The 17,965-nt window shown below is 40.3% G+C and overlaps 1 protein-coding gene across 1 annotated transcript in view; it reads right to left on the reverse strand.

Moving 5' to 3' along the window:
* Nucleotides 1-17,965, reverse strand: part of PRMT3 (protein arginine methyltransferase 3) — an 81,952-nt gene that overhangs the window by 20,423 nt on the left and 43,564 nt on the right. The window contains exons 12-13 of the mRNA XM_063118800.1: nucleotides 7,392-7,579; nucleotides 4,422-4,508 (exon numbers count right to left, since the gene is read on the reverse strand). Of these exons, the coding sequence (XP_062974870.1) occupies nucleotides 4,422-4,508; nucleotides 7,392-7,579 (275 nt within the window). The remainder of the gene's footprint in view (nucleotides 1-4,421; nucleotides 4,509-7,391; nucleotides 7,580-17,965) is intronic.

Genomic DNA, 17,965 nt, shown 5'->3' on the forward strand with positions numbered 1-17,965 from the left:
TAGGAGGTGCAAGTTCAAGATTGCCGGGGGAAGGGGGTGCTTAGGGGTGGAGGAGAAGTCAATATTTCTTGCACACTCTATTGTAATCTTTGTTCTATTGCTATAAAGGGACATATTTTTCTTACAGAAACCACAAAATAAGCTCTCACATTTCACTGCATGTTGAAGACAGCCAAACATGCACAGTTTACTCAATAGTTATCCTGCATTTCAGGCTTATTTTTAAGGACAGACTGCTTCCTCATTTACCTGCACCTTGTCTGCATTTCTGTTCATATTGTAAATCCCCGACTGATTTATACACCCACCCTCTGAAACCAGTTAAAAGCAATCTGACCAATTCACTTAGCAGAAAGGAAATTAAAAGTTACCATCATTGCTATCAGCTGCAGGGAGCAATTTATCATTTTTGTTCCTCGTCAGTATCGTGTTCCAACAGCATGCAGCTAGAGCAGATACAATTAGGCAGCTGGCCACAAAAGTAGGAGGATAATGTGCTTTTGATGGAGTTTATCCAAGCATGGAGATGAAATGCTTGTAAGCCATGCAGCAGAGAGGGAGAGAGAGGCAGACAATCACTATACTCCTGCAGCAGAAATACCACTTTAATTTTGAAACGGTATTTCTTAAATGAAAAGAATTCAGCACCTTGAGATTACTGAATGATCTTTTCTTCTCAAGGGGGTTCTGAAGAGAATTTACTTTGCTTGTTGCACAATGTACAAAGCCACCTTCCATTTTAAACTGGAATGATACAGCATCTTAAGTATTGTTCAAATAGGCTTTGTAGTACATTATTCCAAGTACGATTTGAGATTGAAAAATAAATTGTATTTCCTTCCAATTACACAACTGCAATTTCCTATGACAAACTAAAAGCAAAGTCGTCTCTCATATGCCAAAATGGATTTGCTTTTCATTCTTGGGAGCAAGCAGTTACCCTCTGCATTCATTCCTCTTTTATTTGCTCCTAACAAGTTGGGGTCTGCAAAGAGTCTTGAAAAGGAAACAAACACCTGGAAATTTCACCCACCAGTGCACAATAGTGTGAGACTGCTGAGCTCTGGACCTAGATGACTAGCTTCCTATTTACCTAGCCCTGAACCTCAGCAGTTCACAGACCTATATAATGTGATAACCCATTGTCCCATAATGCTGACTTTTGAGGTTTGGCTAAGTAAATAGGAAGCTGCTCAACTAGCCCTGAACCTAAGCAGCACAGTGCAAAGTAGGAAGCTATACTTACCTCTCTCTTCCCATGGTGTATAAATGTTTGGGTGGAAAATTGTAGTCAGCAGAATTGTACTTTGTGTCCTGCACTGCCTGATCCTAACATACCTTGGCTTGCCAAGGATAATGTAAGTTGTTAGGAACTCAAAGACATCAATTTACCCTCATCCTCTTCTCTCTTTTTCTCCTTCTCCCTCCACTTGACACCCTCATGCTTTCTAGAGGGCAATGAGCATGCTCACTCCTTTGTTTTTTGTCTGCTTTTTTCCTTGGGGGGAAAATACACTCCACACACACATCTGGGGCATCCTAAGAATGTAGAAACCATTCCCTTGCCTGTGGGTGGCAACAATGCTAGGCATTGGAACCATCAAATGTAGTACTAGAAGGAACTGTGCTACAAATTTGAATTGCCTATCCAGAAAACAACTAAGCACACTGCAGCCTTCATACAATCCTGGAAAACAGATTTAATACTTTTACAACAGATTCCTGTACATATCTATAGAGTTCAATGGCATTTTCTATTCACTGATTTTAATATGTAACAACTTAGCTCACAGCTAATAATAGGAATAGGAACAAATTAATAGCAATTTATACTGAACTCTGATATTAGTTAAAAGCATCCCATTCCTTTGTCTGTCAAAACATCTCAGTTTTGTGCTAGAAAGGAGACCTGCTGGTTAAGCTAATTAAATCTATTTTAATAGGTGCACTGTGCTTTCAATTAGGCATTATTTGTAAAACATCAGCAATTCAGGGCACAATGCTATGCATGTTTGGACAATGCTATGTATGACTAACAACTCCCAGCATTCCCCACCAAGTATGGCTGGCTGGTAATTGCTAGCAGTTGTAGGACTTTTTTCTTTCTAAATATGCAAAGGTTGGCACCCCTTAATTTATCTAGCTTTTTAGCTGGCCTAATCTCAAAGGTTTTGCACATTTAACAATATATTAAAGCTGAATTTTAGACATTTTTAGAGTTGGGACTGCTTCCCATTAAAATGAACCCACCACCAAGACACTGAATTATTTCAAAACAGAATGTCAACCACAAGAAGTGGACTGGGTTGATCATTTTATACACCTCTACGTCTCCTCAAAGAAGATATCCATGTACATTGTGCTCCTGTGTTTTTGTTATTAGTTTTCTTACATATGTGCAGTTTCAATTACCTGTATATTAGCTCTATGCATGCTGCTGTGTTATTTTCAGAGGAAAGAAATGGCATAAATGTATACAAGTAACCAGAAGTGTGTGGTTGTCAAAAAGTAGCTAAGAAACAACCATACGTATCCAAATGCACATTCCAAAATGTGGACATGAAAATATGCATGAATTCATCCAAAGTACATTAGTCCACTTGGATCCATTTTCTGCTGTGTGTGTTGGGGGGAGGGCTAAGGGGGCATGAGCCTTTTTCTTTAAACAGAACCATGCTCCTCAGTGCAATGAGAGATCTCCAGAGAGATCTTAATCTCCATGAAGTCTAAGTCCTGTAGAAATTGAAGAAGTCTCAGCTACATTCTTGGGCAGCAGACATGGAGAACACACAGCCCAATCATATTTATTTGAAAGTAAGTTCCATCAAGTTTAGCTGGGCTTACTCCCAAGTAATTGTACATCAGATTGCAACAACAGTGAGATTTCTGCATCAATAACATATGCCTGCCATCCTTGTTTATGTCAACCCTTGAGACCCTAGAGCAGCCTTACCCAACCTGGTGGTCCCCAGATGTTTCTTCTACAACTCCTGACCATTGGTCATATTGGCTGGGGCTGCTGGGAGTTTAAGCCCGAAACATCTGGAGAGCACCAGGTTCGGGAAGACTGGCCTAAAGCAAGAGGCCACCAGCAGTATTTTCTTCATGTAGCACAACTTCACACTGCCTTAAGAACACATTCAGCATTGCTATGTTTTGTTAATGTTCCATTAACATCCACCTTCTCCAGCACACCATAGCAGGCTTGCAATGCATTTCATCTCCTAGTGGAAGACTTGGATTACTGCACAGTAGGGTGGAGGAAGAGAGATCTTAAACGCCTCAGGCTGCAGTGCACTTATGCACTTGCTTGAAAATAAATCCCACTGAACAAGGTAGACTTAGTTTGGAGTAAACAGAAATAGGATTAAGCTGTTTGCACAACCGCTTTGGTTCACAAATAACTTTTGTAGCCTCATTATGTTTCAAACAAATATTTATCCTTACATTTTAAGGCAAGCTAAAAATCTAGATACAGAATTCAAGAAAAAAAAAGATGTGTCTAGCCAAAGACTTACACCTTTAAACCATCTTCAAAATCCCCAATACAAAAAATGGGCTTTATTGTTCATTTACTGCAAGGTTAGGCAGCCTGATGTGATGGATGGACTGTCAGCCTTTAACTAGACCGCCATACTCCATCATAAAAGGAGTGGAAATTCTAGTCATAAGATGTCAATAACCCTTCATGACGAAGTACGTAATATTTGACAAAGAGTTCTTTTTTTTTTTGTACTAGAACAAATCTTTGATCAAAAATTGGTAATTCGCAAACCAAATATTTTACTTGCATCACTACATTTGTAAGTGGAGACAACAAGATCATACAAATCAACAAAAAATGTCTTATCAATCTGAAAATCCCCAAACCACACAAATTAATATAGAGATTTAAGCATGCTCTATGTCAAGGCACTGAACATACGCCAACTGCTTGACTGAAAAGTGGGTACAAAAGATAAGAATGCATAGTGAGTAAGGCAGAAGTTGTTCCCTAGGAAGAAGGGGGGGAAGAGTTCAAAAGGTAGTAGAATGAAATTAAAAACAGATGAATGAAACAGATAGGAGATAGGCTTGTGACAAGTGGAGAGCAAGGAAGGGCAAAACAACCTAACATAGGAGACAGAGTAAAAAAAGAAGAAGCCTTAAATCTAAAGAATACAAGATGTGAAAGGGAGGCTTAAGAGGAGCAGTATAATGCTGTGAAGGGAAAGAGTTCAGCAGATAAATTACACAACTATCAAAGATGGCAGACACTGCTTGAAGGGGCTGCCATATGTCAACAATTACCAGTTAAGGTGATGGGACTCAAGCATTTACTTCTACAGCTTTTATTTGCAAACAGATGATTGCTACGGTACACCAAAGAATCCAAAAGTGTGCCATCTAACCCCTAGAAATGCTCAAATTAAAATATTTACCGTACACACTGAGGTTTTCGTGACTGTCAGGGTGAAGTCTGAGGAAAATTCCAGTTCTGGAACTGATACAACATGGCAGTCTATCCGCTGCAAGACAGGACAAGTCTCGTATGAGTTTGAGCATCCCACAAAAACAAAATATTAAATGAAATTTGCAGAGACAGGCAAGACTGTTTTAACCAATTCTGTATTACACATTTGAAAGAAAACATCTTATAAACATATTCTAACTTAGGAGAAGGAGCAAGCATCTGAACAGTCAAATCAGTTACATTATTTTATATAACTAATAACTAGGCAGCTTTAGGCTAAATCTGGGCTCTTAATAGGGAAAGCCTACCCTCCCAAAGGCTAGAAGGGTGTGGAAGGAGTGCTAGCTGGTAGAAAAGTACTTGTCATCAGGCGACCTGGAACTGCAGTACCATTGGCCAAAGGCTCATTCACCACATTCTCAAAAGCAACCACCCGCCAGCAAAACTAATTGCCCAGCAGATAGATATAGTTACATTTGTGAAGCCAGAGGCAAAAATATGGAGAGTTTTTGTTCGCACATATGTGGTCAGGAGTTTCAATTACTTTTTAATTGCAGTCCTTTAACATCACACGATAAAATGCTTTTGAAACTCTTAAAGGTTCAAAAGCGGCTTTCAATTGTATTCTGTACAGTTCTAACCCAGCTTCTTTCCATTCTAGAACGCAAAGCGGTGTACATGGGTTCACAGCTTGCCTCTCATCTAAGCACTGGCCTGACCCAGACCTGCTTTGCTTCAGTAAGGTGACTGCACCACCAGCTCTCAGACCATGCCCTGAGACACTGCAGTTTGCAAAAGGTCTCTCTCTGTGTGTTTAGCTACTTATAGTCCAAAGAACTTAGAGACTGCATATTTCTTTTAAAAAGAGGGCAGCCTATTTCTAATATTTCATGTAAGTACAGCTTAGAACTGCTAGGGATTCTGATATCTTCCCTTGGATGTTTTCAAGATAAAGGTGAACACACATTATTAGGTGTTCATATATCCTGTCTGAATACCTATGTGGCAATATGATCCACTATATTCTTATATCCCAAAAAATCTAGGATGGTACAGTTTCAATTTACAAATGAAAAGCTGTTGCTCAGTTTACAAAAAAGAAATCTCCTTAAAATGTACAAAAGCTATCAGGTTTTCATGAAGCTGAGCTGAGTATGACATAGATATTACTCTCATTAAAGAACATCTGATTCAGAGGCTTAGTCATCGTATGATTAACTAGATCCATTCTTTTAATTTCCTAGATATTTTAGAGTCATCAGTTTTATAGAGCAGTTATTGATTTTCATTTTTTACTCATAATGACAGTCTTGGTCAATGCATTACTGTTGCACAGGAAAATAGGTATGTTCAAAATTTAAATACGATTTGGAAGCTTTACCTACCAACATCACACAGAATCCTTATTTCATTCTGGAAGTAGGCTGTAAAGCCATTGGGGTAACTTTTAACAGACATGCTTGTCACTATTTTCTTCCTGTGGGAAATGCACTGGAAGCCTGAACTACAGGATCTCTATTTTTATTATTTATTTATTTGTTACATTTTTATACTGCCCAATAGCCGAAGCTCTCTGTATCCAAATGCACATTTGAATTTTGAATTTGGGGAATGAAATGAAACTTCAAGGAGATTCCTTGATTAAGGCTAGTTGGCTGAACACTGCAGGAGCCAAAAAGTGGAAGATAATTAGCTACCAGTATGCAAAACAGAAGGTATCATAAAAGGTGCCCAGGTGAGAACTAAACCTGTTGATCTGTCTTGTGGGTGGGAAACTTCCATTATTGGAATGTATTTCCTGGCCCATTTTCAGATACCATCATGGGTTAGCTGGCTGAATGGGGACCTGATAGTCAGGTCAGCATTTCCATGTTCCTGAAAGTCCATGGGAACAACTCCCTTCAAGCTAATTGGCAGAAGGAGCATGTACGCAATCATGGTTCGCATAATCACCACAGTCCACCATGGCTTATTGAAGCCACAGTGGATTATGGCACATGCCAGCAAACATTTTGAATATTCATCTCCGGACTGGGGTTGCCATGTTTTGTCTTCTCATCCAAACCCTCAAATAATCCATAGCTTAACTCTCACACAAACCTTGCTATCAAGGTTTGGACACCATGACAAATCATGGCAATCCTTCATCAGGGCTGAGTATTCAAAATGGCCACAGGCACATGCCACAAACCATGTCTTAAATAAACCGTGGTCGGCTGTGGCCCAATTACTCTTGCCCTTCTGTAGCCATTCAGGGCATAGTTCTTGTTCCTGGAAATTCTTCACTTGTGTGGCTCTACTGCCTTTTTCCAGAACAAAATGGATTCTGGAACCAAGATATCAGGGCAATATCAACAAACATTCAAAACACAACTACAAGAATACAGAGAGAGAGCATGTCTGAACTCCTCTGTAACAAGCATAAATATAAAGTATTAATTAATATATCTCCAAAGATTATAATCTACACTAAGCACATCACAAAGAGAGAGGGAAGAAATGAATACGGGGAGAACAGCAGAAATTTGAACTCTTAAGATTTAAAGACAGCACTAGGTCATATAATGTGCTCTGGGTGGAAACAGAGAACTGTACATCAGTTTTGACATATGCAATCAATAAATGCTGAATGGACAATGGGCAGATAGCGATTATACATCCTTATTTTATGCCTGCTTTTATGAGTTTTTCTTGGGAGGGGGGGAAGGGGGAGATTGGGAAGAAGGGAGAGAAAAATACATTATGAAAAGACCACAGAGTCCATACAGTTAGGTTGAATTCTTAAAAAGTTATTATCAAGGACCTCATCTTGTTATAGATCAAATACTAAACAACCAATATATGATTTTTCTGAATTTGTCTTGACACATGAAAGACAGTCGACACAAAGAATTAACAATGCATTACTTTTTATAACTTTACACTATTTCTACAGTACCTTGATGACACACGCTTCAGATATAAGTGTGCCTGAATCTAACACTTCCACAACAGCTTCTGGAATTACTGCCTTCTTCATGCAGGACATGCTGAAGCCATATACATCATCCCAGAAAGCTAATCTGTCTGCATGTTTACTGAGGTCACCTATAGCCACCAGATTAATGGTGCAGATGTCAGGATACACTGCAAACAGACACATTATTTAATAATTATAACTGGATAGCAGACTATTCTGTAGGAGAGAAACAAAACACTGAAATGTGTATTACCCATACAGAATGAGGAAAAGCATTTAAATACAACAATTCCACATCTCCATCTCTGAAGTACAATCCGTTAGGACTAACATGCAAGTACAGTCCTATGAAAAGAGTATAAAGGAAAAGCTGCAGTCACAAGATAATGTTTTGACCATTTTCCTGACACGTCTTGAGTATATCCATAAGAGAAATATATTAAAGCTTCCAGTTTTACCTAACAGTTACTTCCCAGAAACCTTTTTGAAACCATTCCAGAAAGGTTAATGTTGGCAAAGAGAAACTTCTGATATGCCAACAAAATATAGCAGCATTGCTGAGATAATGCAAACAGCTCTGAATACTTAAAATTTATGCTATTTTTGTTGTTCTGACAACCCAGGCATTGTGCCTCATTCCACAGTCATTTTTCATGGTTATTAAATAGTACAAGGGCATTCAAATATGGAAACATATAATGGCAAAGTTATCCAACATGCTTTTTCTAACTTTTCCCAATATTAATGTGTACAATTTGTTCTCTCTTTGACAGTGCAATCCTATCTAGACTTACACATGAATAGTTCCCACTGAACACAGTGGAACTGTACTCCTGAGTAAACATACATAGGGATTGCACAGTGAATTTTATTTATACTTGAGGGAATAGAAGCATGGGAAAATTAAACCAGAAAATTAAGAGTATCTCTGGTACCACATCTTGAAAGATATAATCAACTTCTTGAAAAGCAAGCTACACTAGGTCATATTTTGGCCAATTAACAATGCAATTCTATACATGTCTATTCAGAACTAAGTCCCATTATAGTCAATAGGTCTTACACCTTGGTTTAGGACTGCAGCCTAAGTTATCATATATGGTAATGCTCAATCTTCTGCTTTAGGAGACAGAAATGTTAAGATGACATTTCCATACATCAGAATTAAACATCTGGAAGAAAGTCTATGAAATTAAAGCATGCTAAAGAGAAAAGAATAGCATAAGTTTCCTTCCCTCTTTACATGTGTATTTCAGGGATTCAAATATTGGTAGCACAAGAAAAAAAAGACATGATGACATTTTGGACAAAAATGGTGATCAACAGAAGCTGAGACACATCAGTGGCTTTGCACACCTGACAGCTGTCAGACAAACTGGCATCTGGTGTTTTGGTAACCAGTAACTGCTCCAGTGGTTCCTGTGTCAGGCAACACTGGTTATTATTTGGATTACATTCTTGCATTCTTACATTCTAGATTTGTCCCTGGTTTATCATGAAAGTGAAACACTCCATGTCAAGGATTTATTTTGAAAAGAACAGTGCTGCATAAAGCACCCAGAAACACACAGGAACATTTGCAAAGAGACACTAGGAATACTGTTGCCAGGATTAGCAGAGGAATGTAATGAAGTGATGATTGGTTGATTCAGATTATAAACCTCCTAGCAATGAAAAGTGCCTAAACCATGCCAAAAGCAGGGTGATGGCAGCCCCAACAAATGTGCACAACCTTTTATAGCATCCATATTTTAGATAGGCCTCATTTATTTGATGTTACTAGAAGATGTGCTGCTTTGTGTGTTAAAGCCTGAACTAGTACGGATTTAATTACATTTTCAATCCCATTGTTCTATGGATATCCAGCTCTTAAGTGAGTAATTAAACTAAAGGTTAGATACAAAAATGAAAATTTAACAGAGAAGCAGAATGAACCAAGAGGTACGAATATATCAGTTAAGCATATATACCAGAACTTCTCTGTGTTTCCAGTTTAGCAGCCAAACCTCCACACCTTTTTATCCAAATTTAAAGCTTCTTAGATGGGAGCTATTGAAAAAGAAACTGACAAAACCATGCTCTGATACATGTGTACTTTGGCTAATGTGTTCCTAGATCACATAGCCAAACAAAGCATTAAAGTACAAACCAATCACAATAAGCATGCTCGGGTCCCTGGGCAATAAAGCTTTGAACTAACACCAAATTAGCCATAGTATAATATCAGAGCTTTGGCTGTAAATTGGGCAATATGTTAAATTTAACTGTCATTCAGAAAGAACAGCTGCCTCTTTTTAATTTTTATAAAATTCTGTGCTTTTATATTAGCAAGCCTGGTAGAACTGTAGATTAGTCTAATTTCTCCCTTACAAGTGGTCTCATACACAATTACTATTTATTATTATTATTATTTATTTATATAGCACCATCAATGTACATGGTGCTGTACAGCTTATACACAGTAAATAGCAAGACCCTGCCGCATAGACTTACAATCCTTTTCTCCCTCTGCAAATTTAATTTATGTCTTAAGCAGATCAACTCCCTGTATCTTTATTCAGAAATCTTCCTATATTCAATCACACTTGCTTTTAGTAAGTATGTAGCCTTAATGTGGGATCCAAACAATCCCTTGTGTGAGCAAAAGGCACTTCCATTACTGCAAGGTAGTGGAGGTGGAATATCTGACTTATGGTGATTCCCACTAACCAGGGAATCAAGCTTATAGCACCCCATATAGCGTTAGTGAAGTAATTCTGGGTTTATATCCCTATGTAGTCTAAACAGCACCATCCATGCCCAAGAGGGAGGGATCAACAGGCTCAGGAAAACACCAAGGTAGGCAGAAGTACAAGAAATCTTTAGAAAAAAACCTGGGGGGGGGGAAACCCCACTTGCAAAGAACAATCCAATGAGGATACTGGGTGGCCACAGAATGCTGGATGACTGTTGGAGGGGAAAAGCAGAAAATCCAGGTATGGGGGATGGAACCGAGTAGTCTGGTGAAGGAAAAGGCTTCCACCCTGACAGAAACATGCCACACTGCAACATTTTGTTGCAGGTTGCACTGGTTTTAACTTATTAATGATATCCAAGTTAAAATTATGGAGATGCAGATGCCTAAAACACCCTTAAAAGTTTGTAGTAGCATAAAACAGTCCTGAATGGCAACTAGAGACCTTTTTTTGGATATTTGTGTGTATATATTTAGCAATACTTTATGGTTTGTTTGTTATTTGACTTCCTGAAGGCTACATGTTTGCCACTTTGGTCTTTGTATTTTGATATTCTCGCGATGAATTTCTATAAAAGAAATCTGTATATGATTCATTAGGATAAATCCTTTGTGTCTCCTATACCATTCCTATTTTGTACCCTTATATCATTCCTATGAGCAGAAAATAGTGTAATAGCGGTAAAATCAATTATTGTCAGTAGGACTTTTATTCTGCTCTCAGAATTCTACCCTAACCAGACTCAGGATGCAACAGATATTAACTGCGGCCTTAAAATGATATTTTAACAAAATACTTGATGATTCTAGATTATGCCCATGCAGAGGTGGGTTGGTGGAGAACTTCTCTTATGATTTTTTTTATTGTCATATCTCCCTTACAGCTTAAACTAAATTTTTAGATCCTGTCCTCTCAGAAGAAACTGTTTTGCCTGATCTGAAGAATTTTGTTTTGTTTACATCTTACAATAAGGGCGATTTTATTGGCAGATGTAGATTTTGCCCTTTCAGCCACTAACCTTTGCTAATTTCCTACTCTGTGAATAATAATAAGTGTTATTAATTATGAAATGCTGCTTTTAATGTGTATTATTGTATTTTTTGTTTTTATCTTTTTTGTGATAGCCGTTGTAAACCAATGGCTGTAACAATATTATTTTTACTCATTCATTCACTTGTGGCTTACTGCTTTGGGGTTACTATTTCGATTCTCACCACACTATTACAGTATGTTTCCATGCAATCTTCTTTAAATAATAGGTCTTTTTCAGAAAAGATCTAGCCCAACATATATTAAGATTATTTCCCTTACTTATCTAAAAACCAGAATTGTTACATATTTTCAACGAGCTACTGGGTCAGTTGCAGTTCCTTAAAACATGCTACTCATAAAGTAAAGCTACCCCTATGTGATAACTTTTTAATTCCCAATTCTTACACATTCTGTCATTTGGTTTTATCTGACTGAATTATTTCTCATCACAAGTAATGTTAAACTGCTGATCAGACATATCTCACTGCAGCACACTTTAGAAATTCATGGATTTGTCATCTGTGTCCTTCTCGACTCACTGCCCCAACGTCATTTGTCATTAGCAACAGCTCATACTGAGAGCAAAGTAAGATAGGAAAATCTTTTATCCCTCAGCAATTCCCCACAAATTTAAGGATGCTAAAAGGGTAAAACTATAGTAACTATAGGGCTGCAGGCATGATTGTTAAGTGAACATCTGAATGCAGGAAAACAAAAGTAACCATTCTCATATATCTAGTTTTAGGGAAATGTGTCATAAGCAGGTAGGAGATGACATGGCAATCACCCATATTGTGAATGTGACAACATATTACCACGCAGAAGTGATCAAGTTCAAACAGGATTATGGTTAAAATAAATTAATACATGGCTAAAATAATATTTAAAAAAAACAGAAGATTGGTACTCACTGAGTTTTCTTCTGGGTTGGTGGCATACCTAAAATGAGTTAACTCCCCCTATAAGCCTAGGGAAAGGAGGGATCACCTGACAGGTTTTTGGGGTTATCTCTTGGTCCCAGGCTCCTCCCTTCCACTTCTGACTGTGGCCATAGTTCAGAGGTAGAAAGTAATGAATTTCCCTATTTAGTAATAGAAAATAGATTCACAGAAGAAAAAGACTAGCATTACAAAGGAGAACATGTCTTAAGAGTAGATTCCAATAAGAAGGCCCTGCCCCAAGGATGCAGAGGAAGGCAATCTAGGGAGTGTATTGAAATAGACTCAATCCTTCAATTGGGGTGTGGCTGGGATACCTTCCTTACTACAACCCAGAAGGAACATTCTAGGTAAGTACCAACGTTCCATTGGGCAGATTGATGTGAGGAAGGCATCCCTACAATGGGAAATGCTAAAGCTAAGTGCCACCCAAGGTGGAATATTTTGGATATTCTGAGTCTACCGCGAGGAAACTACCTGTTGGAGAACCCTCCTTCCAAAGGAGGCTTCTGCAGAGGCACAAGTGTCTATTTTGTAGAATCCAGTGAAGGAATTTTAATTTGACCAAGTTTCAGCCTCACAAATTTCTGCTACGGAGGTATTAGTAGCAAAATCACATGGAGTGACTTCTCATCTAGTGGAGTGTGTGTGACTTTTAGGGGTTTGGAGAGGCTGAAAAGATGCCTACTTTACACCATCTGGTGAGTGTGGATCTGGTTACCCTCATTCCCATGTCTGTGGGATGAAAAGAAATAAATAATGAATCAAGATTGTCAGAAGGACTGTGTATATTTGAGTTACATTTTGATCACACTGCATAGGTCCAGCTTGTGCTTGGCTTTCTCCAGGGGATGACAGAAGGAAGGTACAAGTTCTTGTGACCTATGAAATATGGTACTGACGTTAGGATCAATGTACAATCAGATCCAAGAGAAATCATGTACTTTTGAAAGATTGAAACATCAGTTGTTCCCATACAGAAAGTGTGATAGTTCTGAAATGCTCCTTGCTGATACTACGGCAATTAGAAACAGCTACTTTGAGATAGATATCTGAGGGAGATTTACGTGATAGGCTTGAAGGGAGCTTTTGTAAGTGCTGACAAGAATATATGAAAGTTCCAGGATGGAAATCTATGAACAGTGGAAGGGCTTAGAACCAGAGCCCCTCTGAAGAAGTGCTTGAGGATGCAAGCTGAGAGGATGCAGGACTGAGGATATGGCTGATTTTTATCTGCAGAGAAAAGCCAGTTTCACCCCCACGTCTAAGCCTGCTTGGAGGAACAAGAGGAGTTCTTCTTTGCCTGTGACCTGGACATCATGGCAATGACTTATGCACCACCTAGTGAAGGTTTCCCGGTTTTGTATATGTGTATGGTATAATTCATATGTGATGCTAGCAGAATGTTTATAAGTTTGTTGGGGTAGCCTAAGTTCAGGCAGATGAAGCCAGAATGAGTCTGGATGTAGAGCCAGTTCTTGAGAGAGATGACTTGGTAGAGTGGGGATGAACCAAAGTAAGAACATAAGAGCCATGCTGGATCAGGCCAAGTGTCCATCTCACCCAGCATTCTGTTCACATAGTGGCCAATCAGCTGCCACATAAGATTTCTGAGAACCATATCCTCCAGGCCAGAAGGGTACTATCAGGATAAATGACACTTGTTTTCCTCCTGATTTTTTGTAATACTGTGGCTTGTAGCAGAGTTGGCAGGAAGGCATAAAGTCTCTAAGAGTGCCTGGTTCTCTGTAGCAATGGAATCTTGAAAGGAATTGGGGAAATTTGTGACTGCAGCATGAGGCAAATTGCTAGAAGGTCAAAGTGATTCTGAATTTCCTGGAATGCTGAGGGAAGCAGATTCCACACTCTCCTGGGTCATAGAATCATAGAATAGTAGGGTTGGAAGGGGCCTATAAGGCCATCGAATCCAAACCCCTGCTCAATGCAGGGTTAATAGTTGAGGTAGTCTGCTGTGCAGTTTAACTTGCCCCAAATGTTTACTCTGGTCTTCTAGTGGTATGTCCTTGTCTTTTGGCATAATGGTTCCTGAGAGTAGTGCAGCTACTGGGTTATGTACTAAGGGTGTTTTGAGCTTGTCCATAATATTTTGTGGTAGCATATAGAAGCATTGTGCCAATGTGCCATATTAGCACCTTTCTTACTGTGGAGGAGTGATGCCCATCCTTCCTTCAATTTTTTTTTTAATGAACTGGGAAATGGTACTTCTCTAGTAGCCGGTTTAACTTCCAGAAACATTGTTGCTTCCCTTGACAGTATGTCTTCTAGTGGGATGCCTTTGTCCTTTGGCATAATGGCCCATGAGAATAGTGCAGCTACCGAGGTATGTACAAGGGTTGTTTTAAGCTTGTTCATAATATTTTGTGGTGACATATAAAGCGTTGTGTGTATTGGCACCTTTCTTACTCTGAAGGAGACATTTGCTTTGGAGAATAGTAAAAAAAACCTCTTCATTGAAAAATCCATCTGTGGAATGGATTTCACAGTATATTGTACAGTATATACTCTACTGTATATTTTCCTCCTCCAATCCCAAACCTAGAACAATGGTAGGGTCCGGATCACATCAGGAGAGCGTGGTGTGGTCCAAATACTCAAGTGCCCTGACTTTCATAGCCTTGGCTGATTCTCCTGGGACCAGGCTGTTGTCAACTGTAGTGTTGTCTGCAAGACTGAACAGGAAGCCAGAGCTAGCAAACTATTGTTTGCTGGAATATCCTCTGCATGGGCACTCAGTGGAAGCATGGTTATGGGTCTGCTTGGGTTTTAGCAGGCTTCTAATGATCCTGATGTGGGTAAATTTCCTTTGTTTCCTAGAGGTACCATGGCATGGTAAGCGGGAAGAAAGAAAAAATACAAAGAAAAACAGGAAAATAAAGTACATTTTTTAATGTTGAAGGGAAAATGGATATGTAAGATAAGGAGATAATGAAAATATGACCAGATAAAAGAAAAGAAAAAGCTAGAATTGAAGATTGGAGGTTATCAGAGAGGAGATAAGATATAAGCTCTGTCTTGGGCAAAAAGCAGGGATAAATAGAAGAGAAGAGTCTGAGACCAAGGGCTCATCTACACCTAAGGGTGCAGCGGAAGGGACGGGGGAGGATTGCAGACTAACCTGCTTCCATGATCCTCCACCAGTGCCTATACAGCTGTGCGACATCCCGGAAAGGAAGAAGGACGTTGCAGACACCTTTTTTTTTTTAATGAGGAGCCGTTCGAGGCAAAAAAAGTAAGGAAATCTCCATGCCCAACTGCCCTGGCCATCCCAGGGATGGCAAAATTGCTGCCCCCACAACCCCAAGAGCACGGAGACACCCCTGCGCAGCTCTGTGCCAGTTTCAGGACCCGCGAGGCTGCGCTACACCAGCCGCGGTCCTCAGGGTTGCCCCGGGACTGTGAAAGAAACAGGACATCCCTGGTTTCAGTTATCCCAGGGAAAGTCTGTGGTCATCCCTGGGATCCCCTGTGCGTCATTTGGATGCAAAGGGTTGACTTAGGGATGACCTAGAGACGACCCCGGGATAACTGCCTGGTGTAGACATGCTCCAAGTGATTTCATAAATAACTATGATGTAGTCCCTGATTTTTCTCAGTGAGAGATGGTTAACCCATTGTAGTAATGTATTCCTCACACTAACCTGAAAAGCACAGAATCACCAGTGGGAAAGGTGGATCACCCTCCTTTCTGCCATTTACAGTTCTGATAATGTTGCACATATCTAATGTGCAAAAAGCCAATGAAACATTACTTTCTCTGAAAAACACAATACGGACACAAAAAGCCAACTACTTTTAGAAGGTAAATGCACGCCGAACCATTTTCAAGACAAACCCACACCCTGTTTGTTTCAACAATATAAAACTTCAGCAGGCATTAAAAATACGAATACCAGCAAAACATGCCTTTATCATTAAGAAAACATTACAGCACAATGGCACTTTGAATATTCAATTTGATATTCACTTTGAATATCCCCATTAAATATTCAATGCTATGCCTAGAACCTATATAACCCTCAGCCTACCCAGATCAACTTCCTGGCTGGCACCCTTAAAGAATGCTGTTGACAACAGCAATGGAGCATATTTACACTCAAGGGGTTTGTTCTATCCCTTTTGACGAGTTCCACCTTCATAATGTTAGTTTTTTAAAAAGTGGGGTGAATGATGATTTACATTTCTGTAGCAGTTTCAAGCTGTCAGAAAATATATAGACACTGCTGGCAATGAGAAATGGAACGTAACTTTGTGGTAGTCTGAACATGTTGATGCGGTGGAAGGAGATGCAACAAAGCTGTTTTTCCTAGATAGCATGTAGAATAGAAGACACGGTTAGGAGGGGCTGCAGCTCACTGCCAGAGCATATGCTTTGCTACAGGTGCTAAGTTCAATCACCAACATTGCCAATTCAAAGGATTAGGAAGACAGGATGGACCTCTACCGGAGACGTTGAAAGGGTCCAAGTAGACAGACTGGATTCGTCTGATCTGCTCTAAGGCAGCTCCCTACGTTTTCCCTGTAGTCCTTCTGAAGGGCCCCAGTCTGTGATCCCCAGGCTAAGAGCAGCTCATGCCTCTGGCAAGGCTCCTGCTCAACATATGTACAGGAGCTAGAACCAGACACTATCTGGTTGCCCAAGTGCAACAAATCCCAATCCTCTTCCCGTCCAGCCACAGCAAGCTTTCCTCCCTGTCCCTTATGTTTTCTTGAGTTCATGGGAAAGTGGCTTGCAATTTTTTGTTAAATTATCCTTGGCTTCAGTCAAAATCTTACAGCAGTTTACAAAGATTATCAAGATACAATAAAACATTAAAAACTTGCTCCAAACAGCAAAAATCAAAGCAGCATAAAGTCACCAAACAAGTTAGGTGTTTGCCTGGCACCACAATGAAAACAAAGTGGGCACTGGGCACAATTTCCTGGGGAGAGCATCCCATAGCAAGGGCACCACCACTAAAAAGGCATGAGGGATGTTGGAGAATTTCATTTGATTCAGATGTAGTGTCTTTTAGAATGTAAGCATGAAAGTTGGGGCTGTCTTGTGCTTTATTCATCTGTAAAGTCACTCTTCCAGCTGAAGAGAGGGTGAAAATACTGTTAACATGTAATAATACATGAAATGTAGATGGGTATGGAATGTAACATACAAATGCTATTACCTTTACATTATTGTGTATTTGTTTTGGAGCATCTCTGGGAGACAACTTTCAAGTACTGCTATTTTATGCATGAAATAATGAAAACTGCACTCTACACAATGAGGCAACTGAAGCCGTAGAATTCAAATCCAGGTTTCCCTGAACCAACACTAAGGGCCTTGCTAGATGGAGGTTTAGCCCGGTGCTGGCCCTGGGCTCGCCCCTGTGCATCCAGATGACGCAACAGGGGATCCCGGGGTCAGGCAGGGGTGAAACCTCCCTGGATGCGGGGTGAAACCCCATTTAGCCTGGTTTTCCCCACAGTCTCAGGCTCAGCCCGAGACTGCGAGTGTTTAGCCAGTGCCGCTGCTGTTCCTGGCTACCGCACTTACACACGAGTAGCCAGGAACAGTGGCACATGGCCGCAGCGCTCCCACCACCACCGCTGTCCCCTGGCTTGGGGGACATCGGCAGCGGCCATCACAGGCCGGGGGACATCGGCAGAAAATGGAGGCTAGGGACATGGGGGGGGACGCGATCAGTGGCTGGCAACATGGGGGGGCACGATCGGTGGCCGGCAACATGGGGGCGCGCGATCGGCGGCCGGCAACATGGGGGGGCGTGATCGGCGGCCGGCAACATGGGGGGGCGCGATCGGCGGCCGGCAACATGGGGGGCAGGAATCGGCG

This window comes from Elgaria multicarinata, chromosome 2, assembly GCF_023053635.1.
Source record: "Elgaria multicarinata webbii isolate HBS135686 ecotype San Diego chromosome 2, rElgMul1.1.pri, whole genome shotgun sequence".
Lineage (NCBI taxonomy): Eukaryota > Metazoa > Chordata > Lepidosauria > Squamata > Anguidae > Elgaria > Elgaria multicarinata.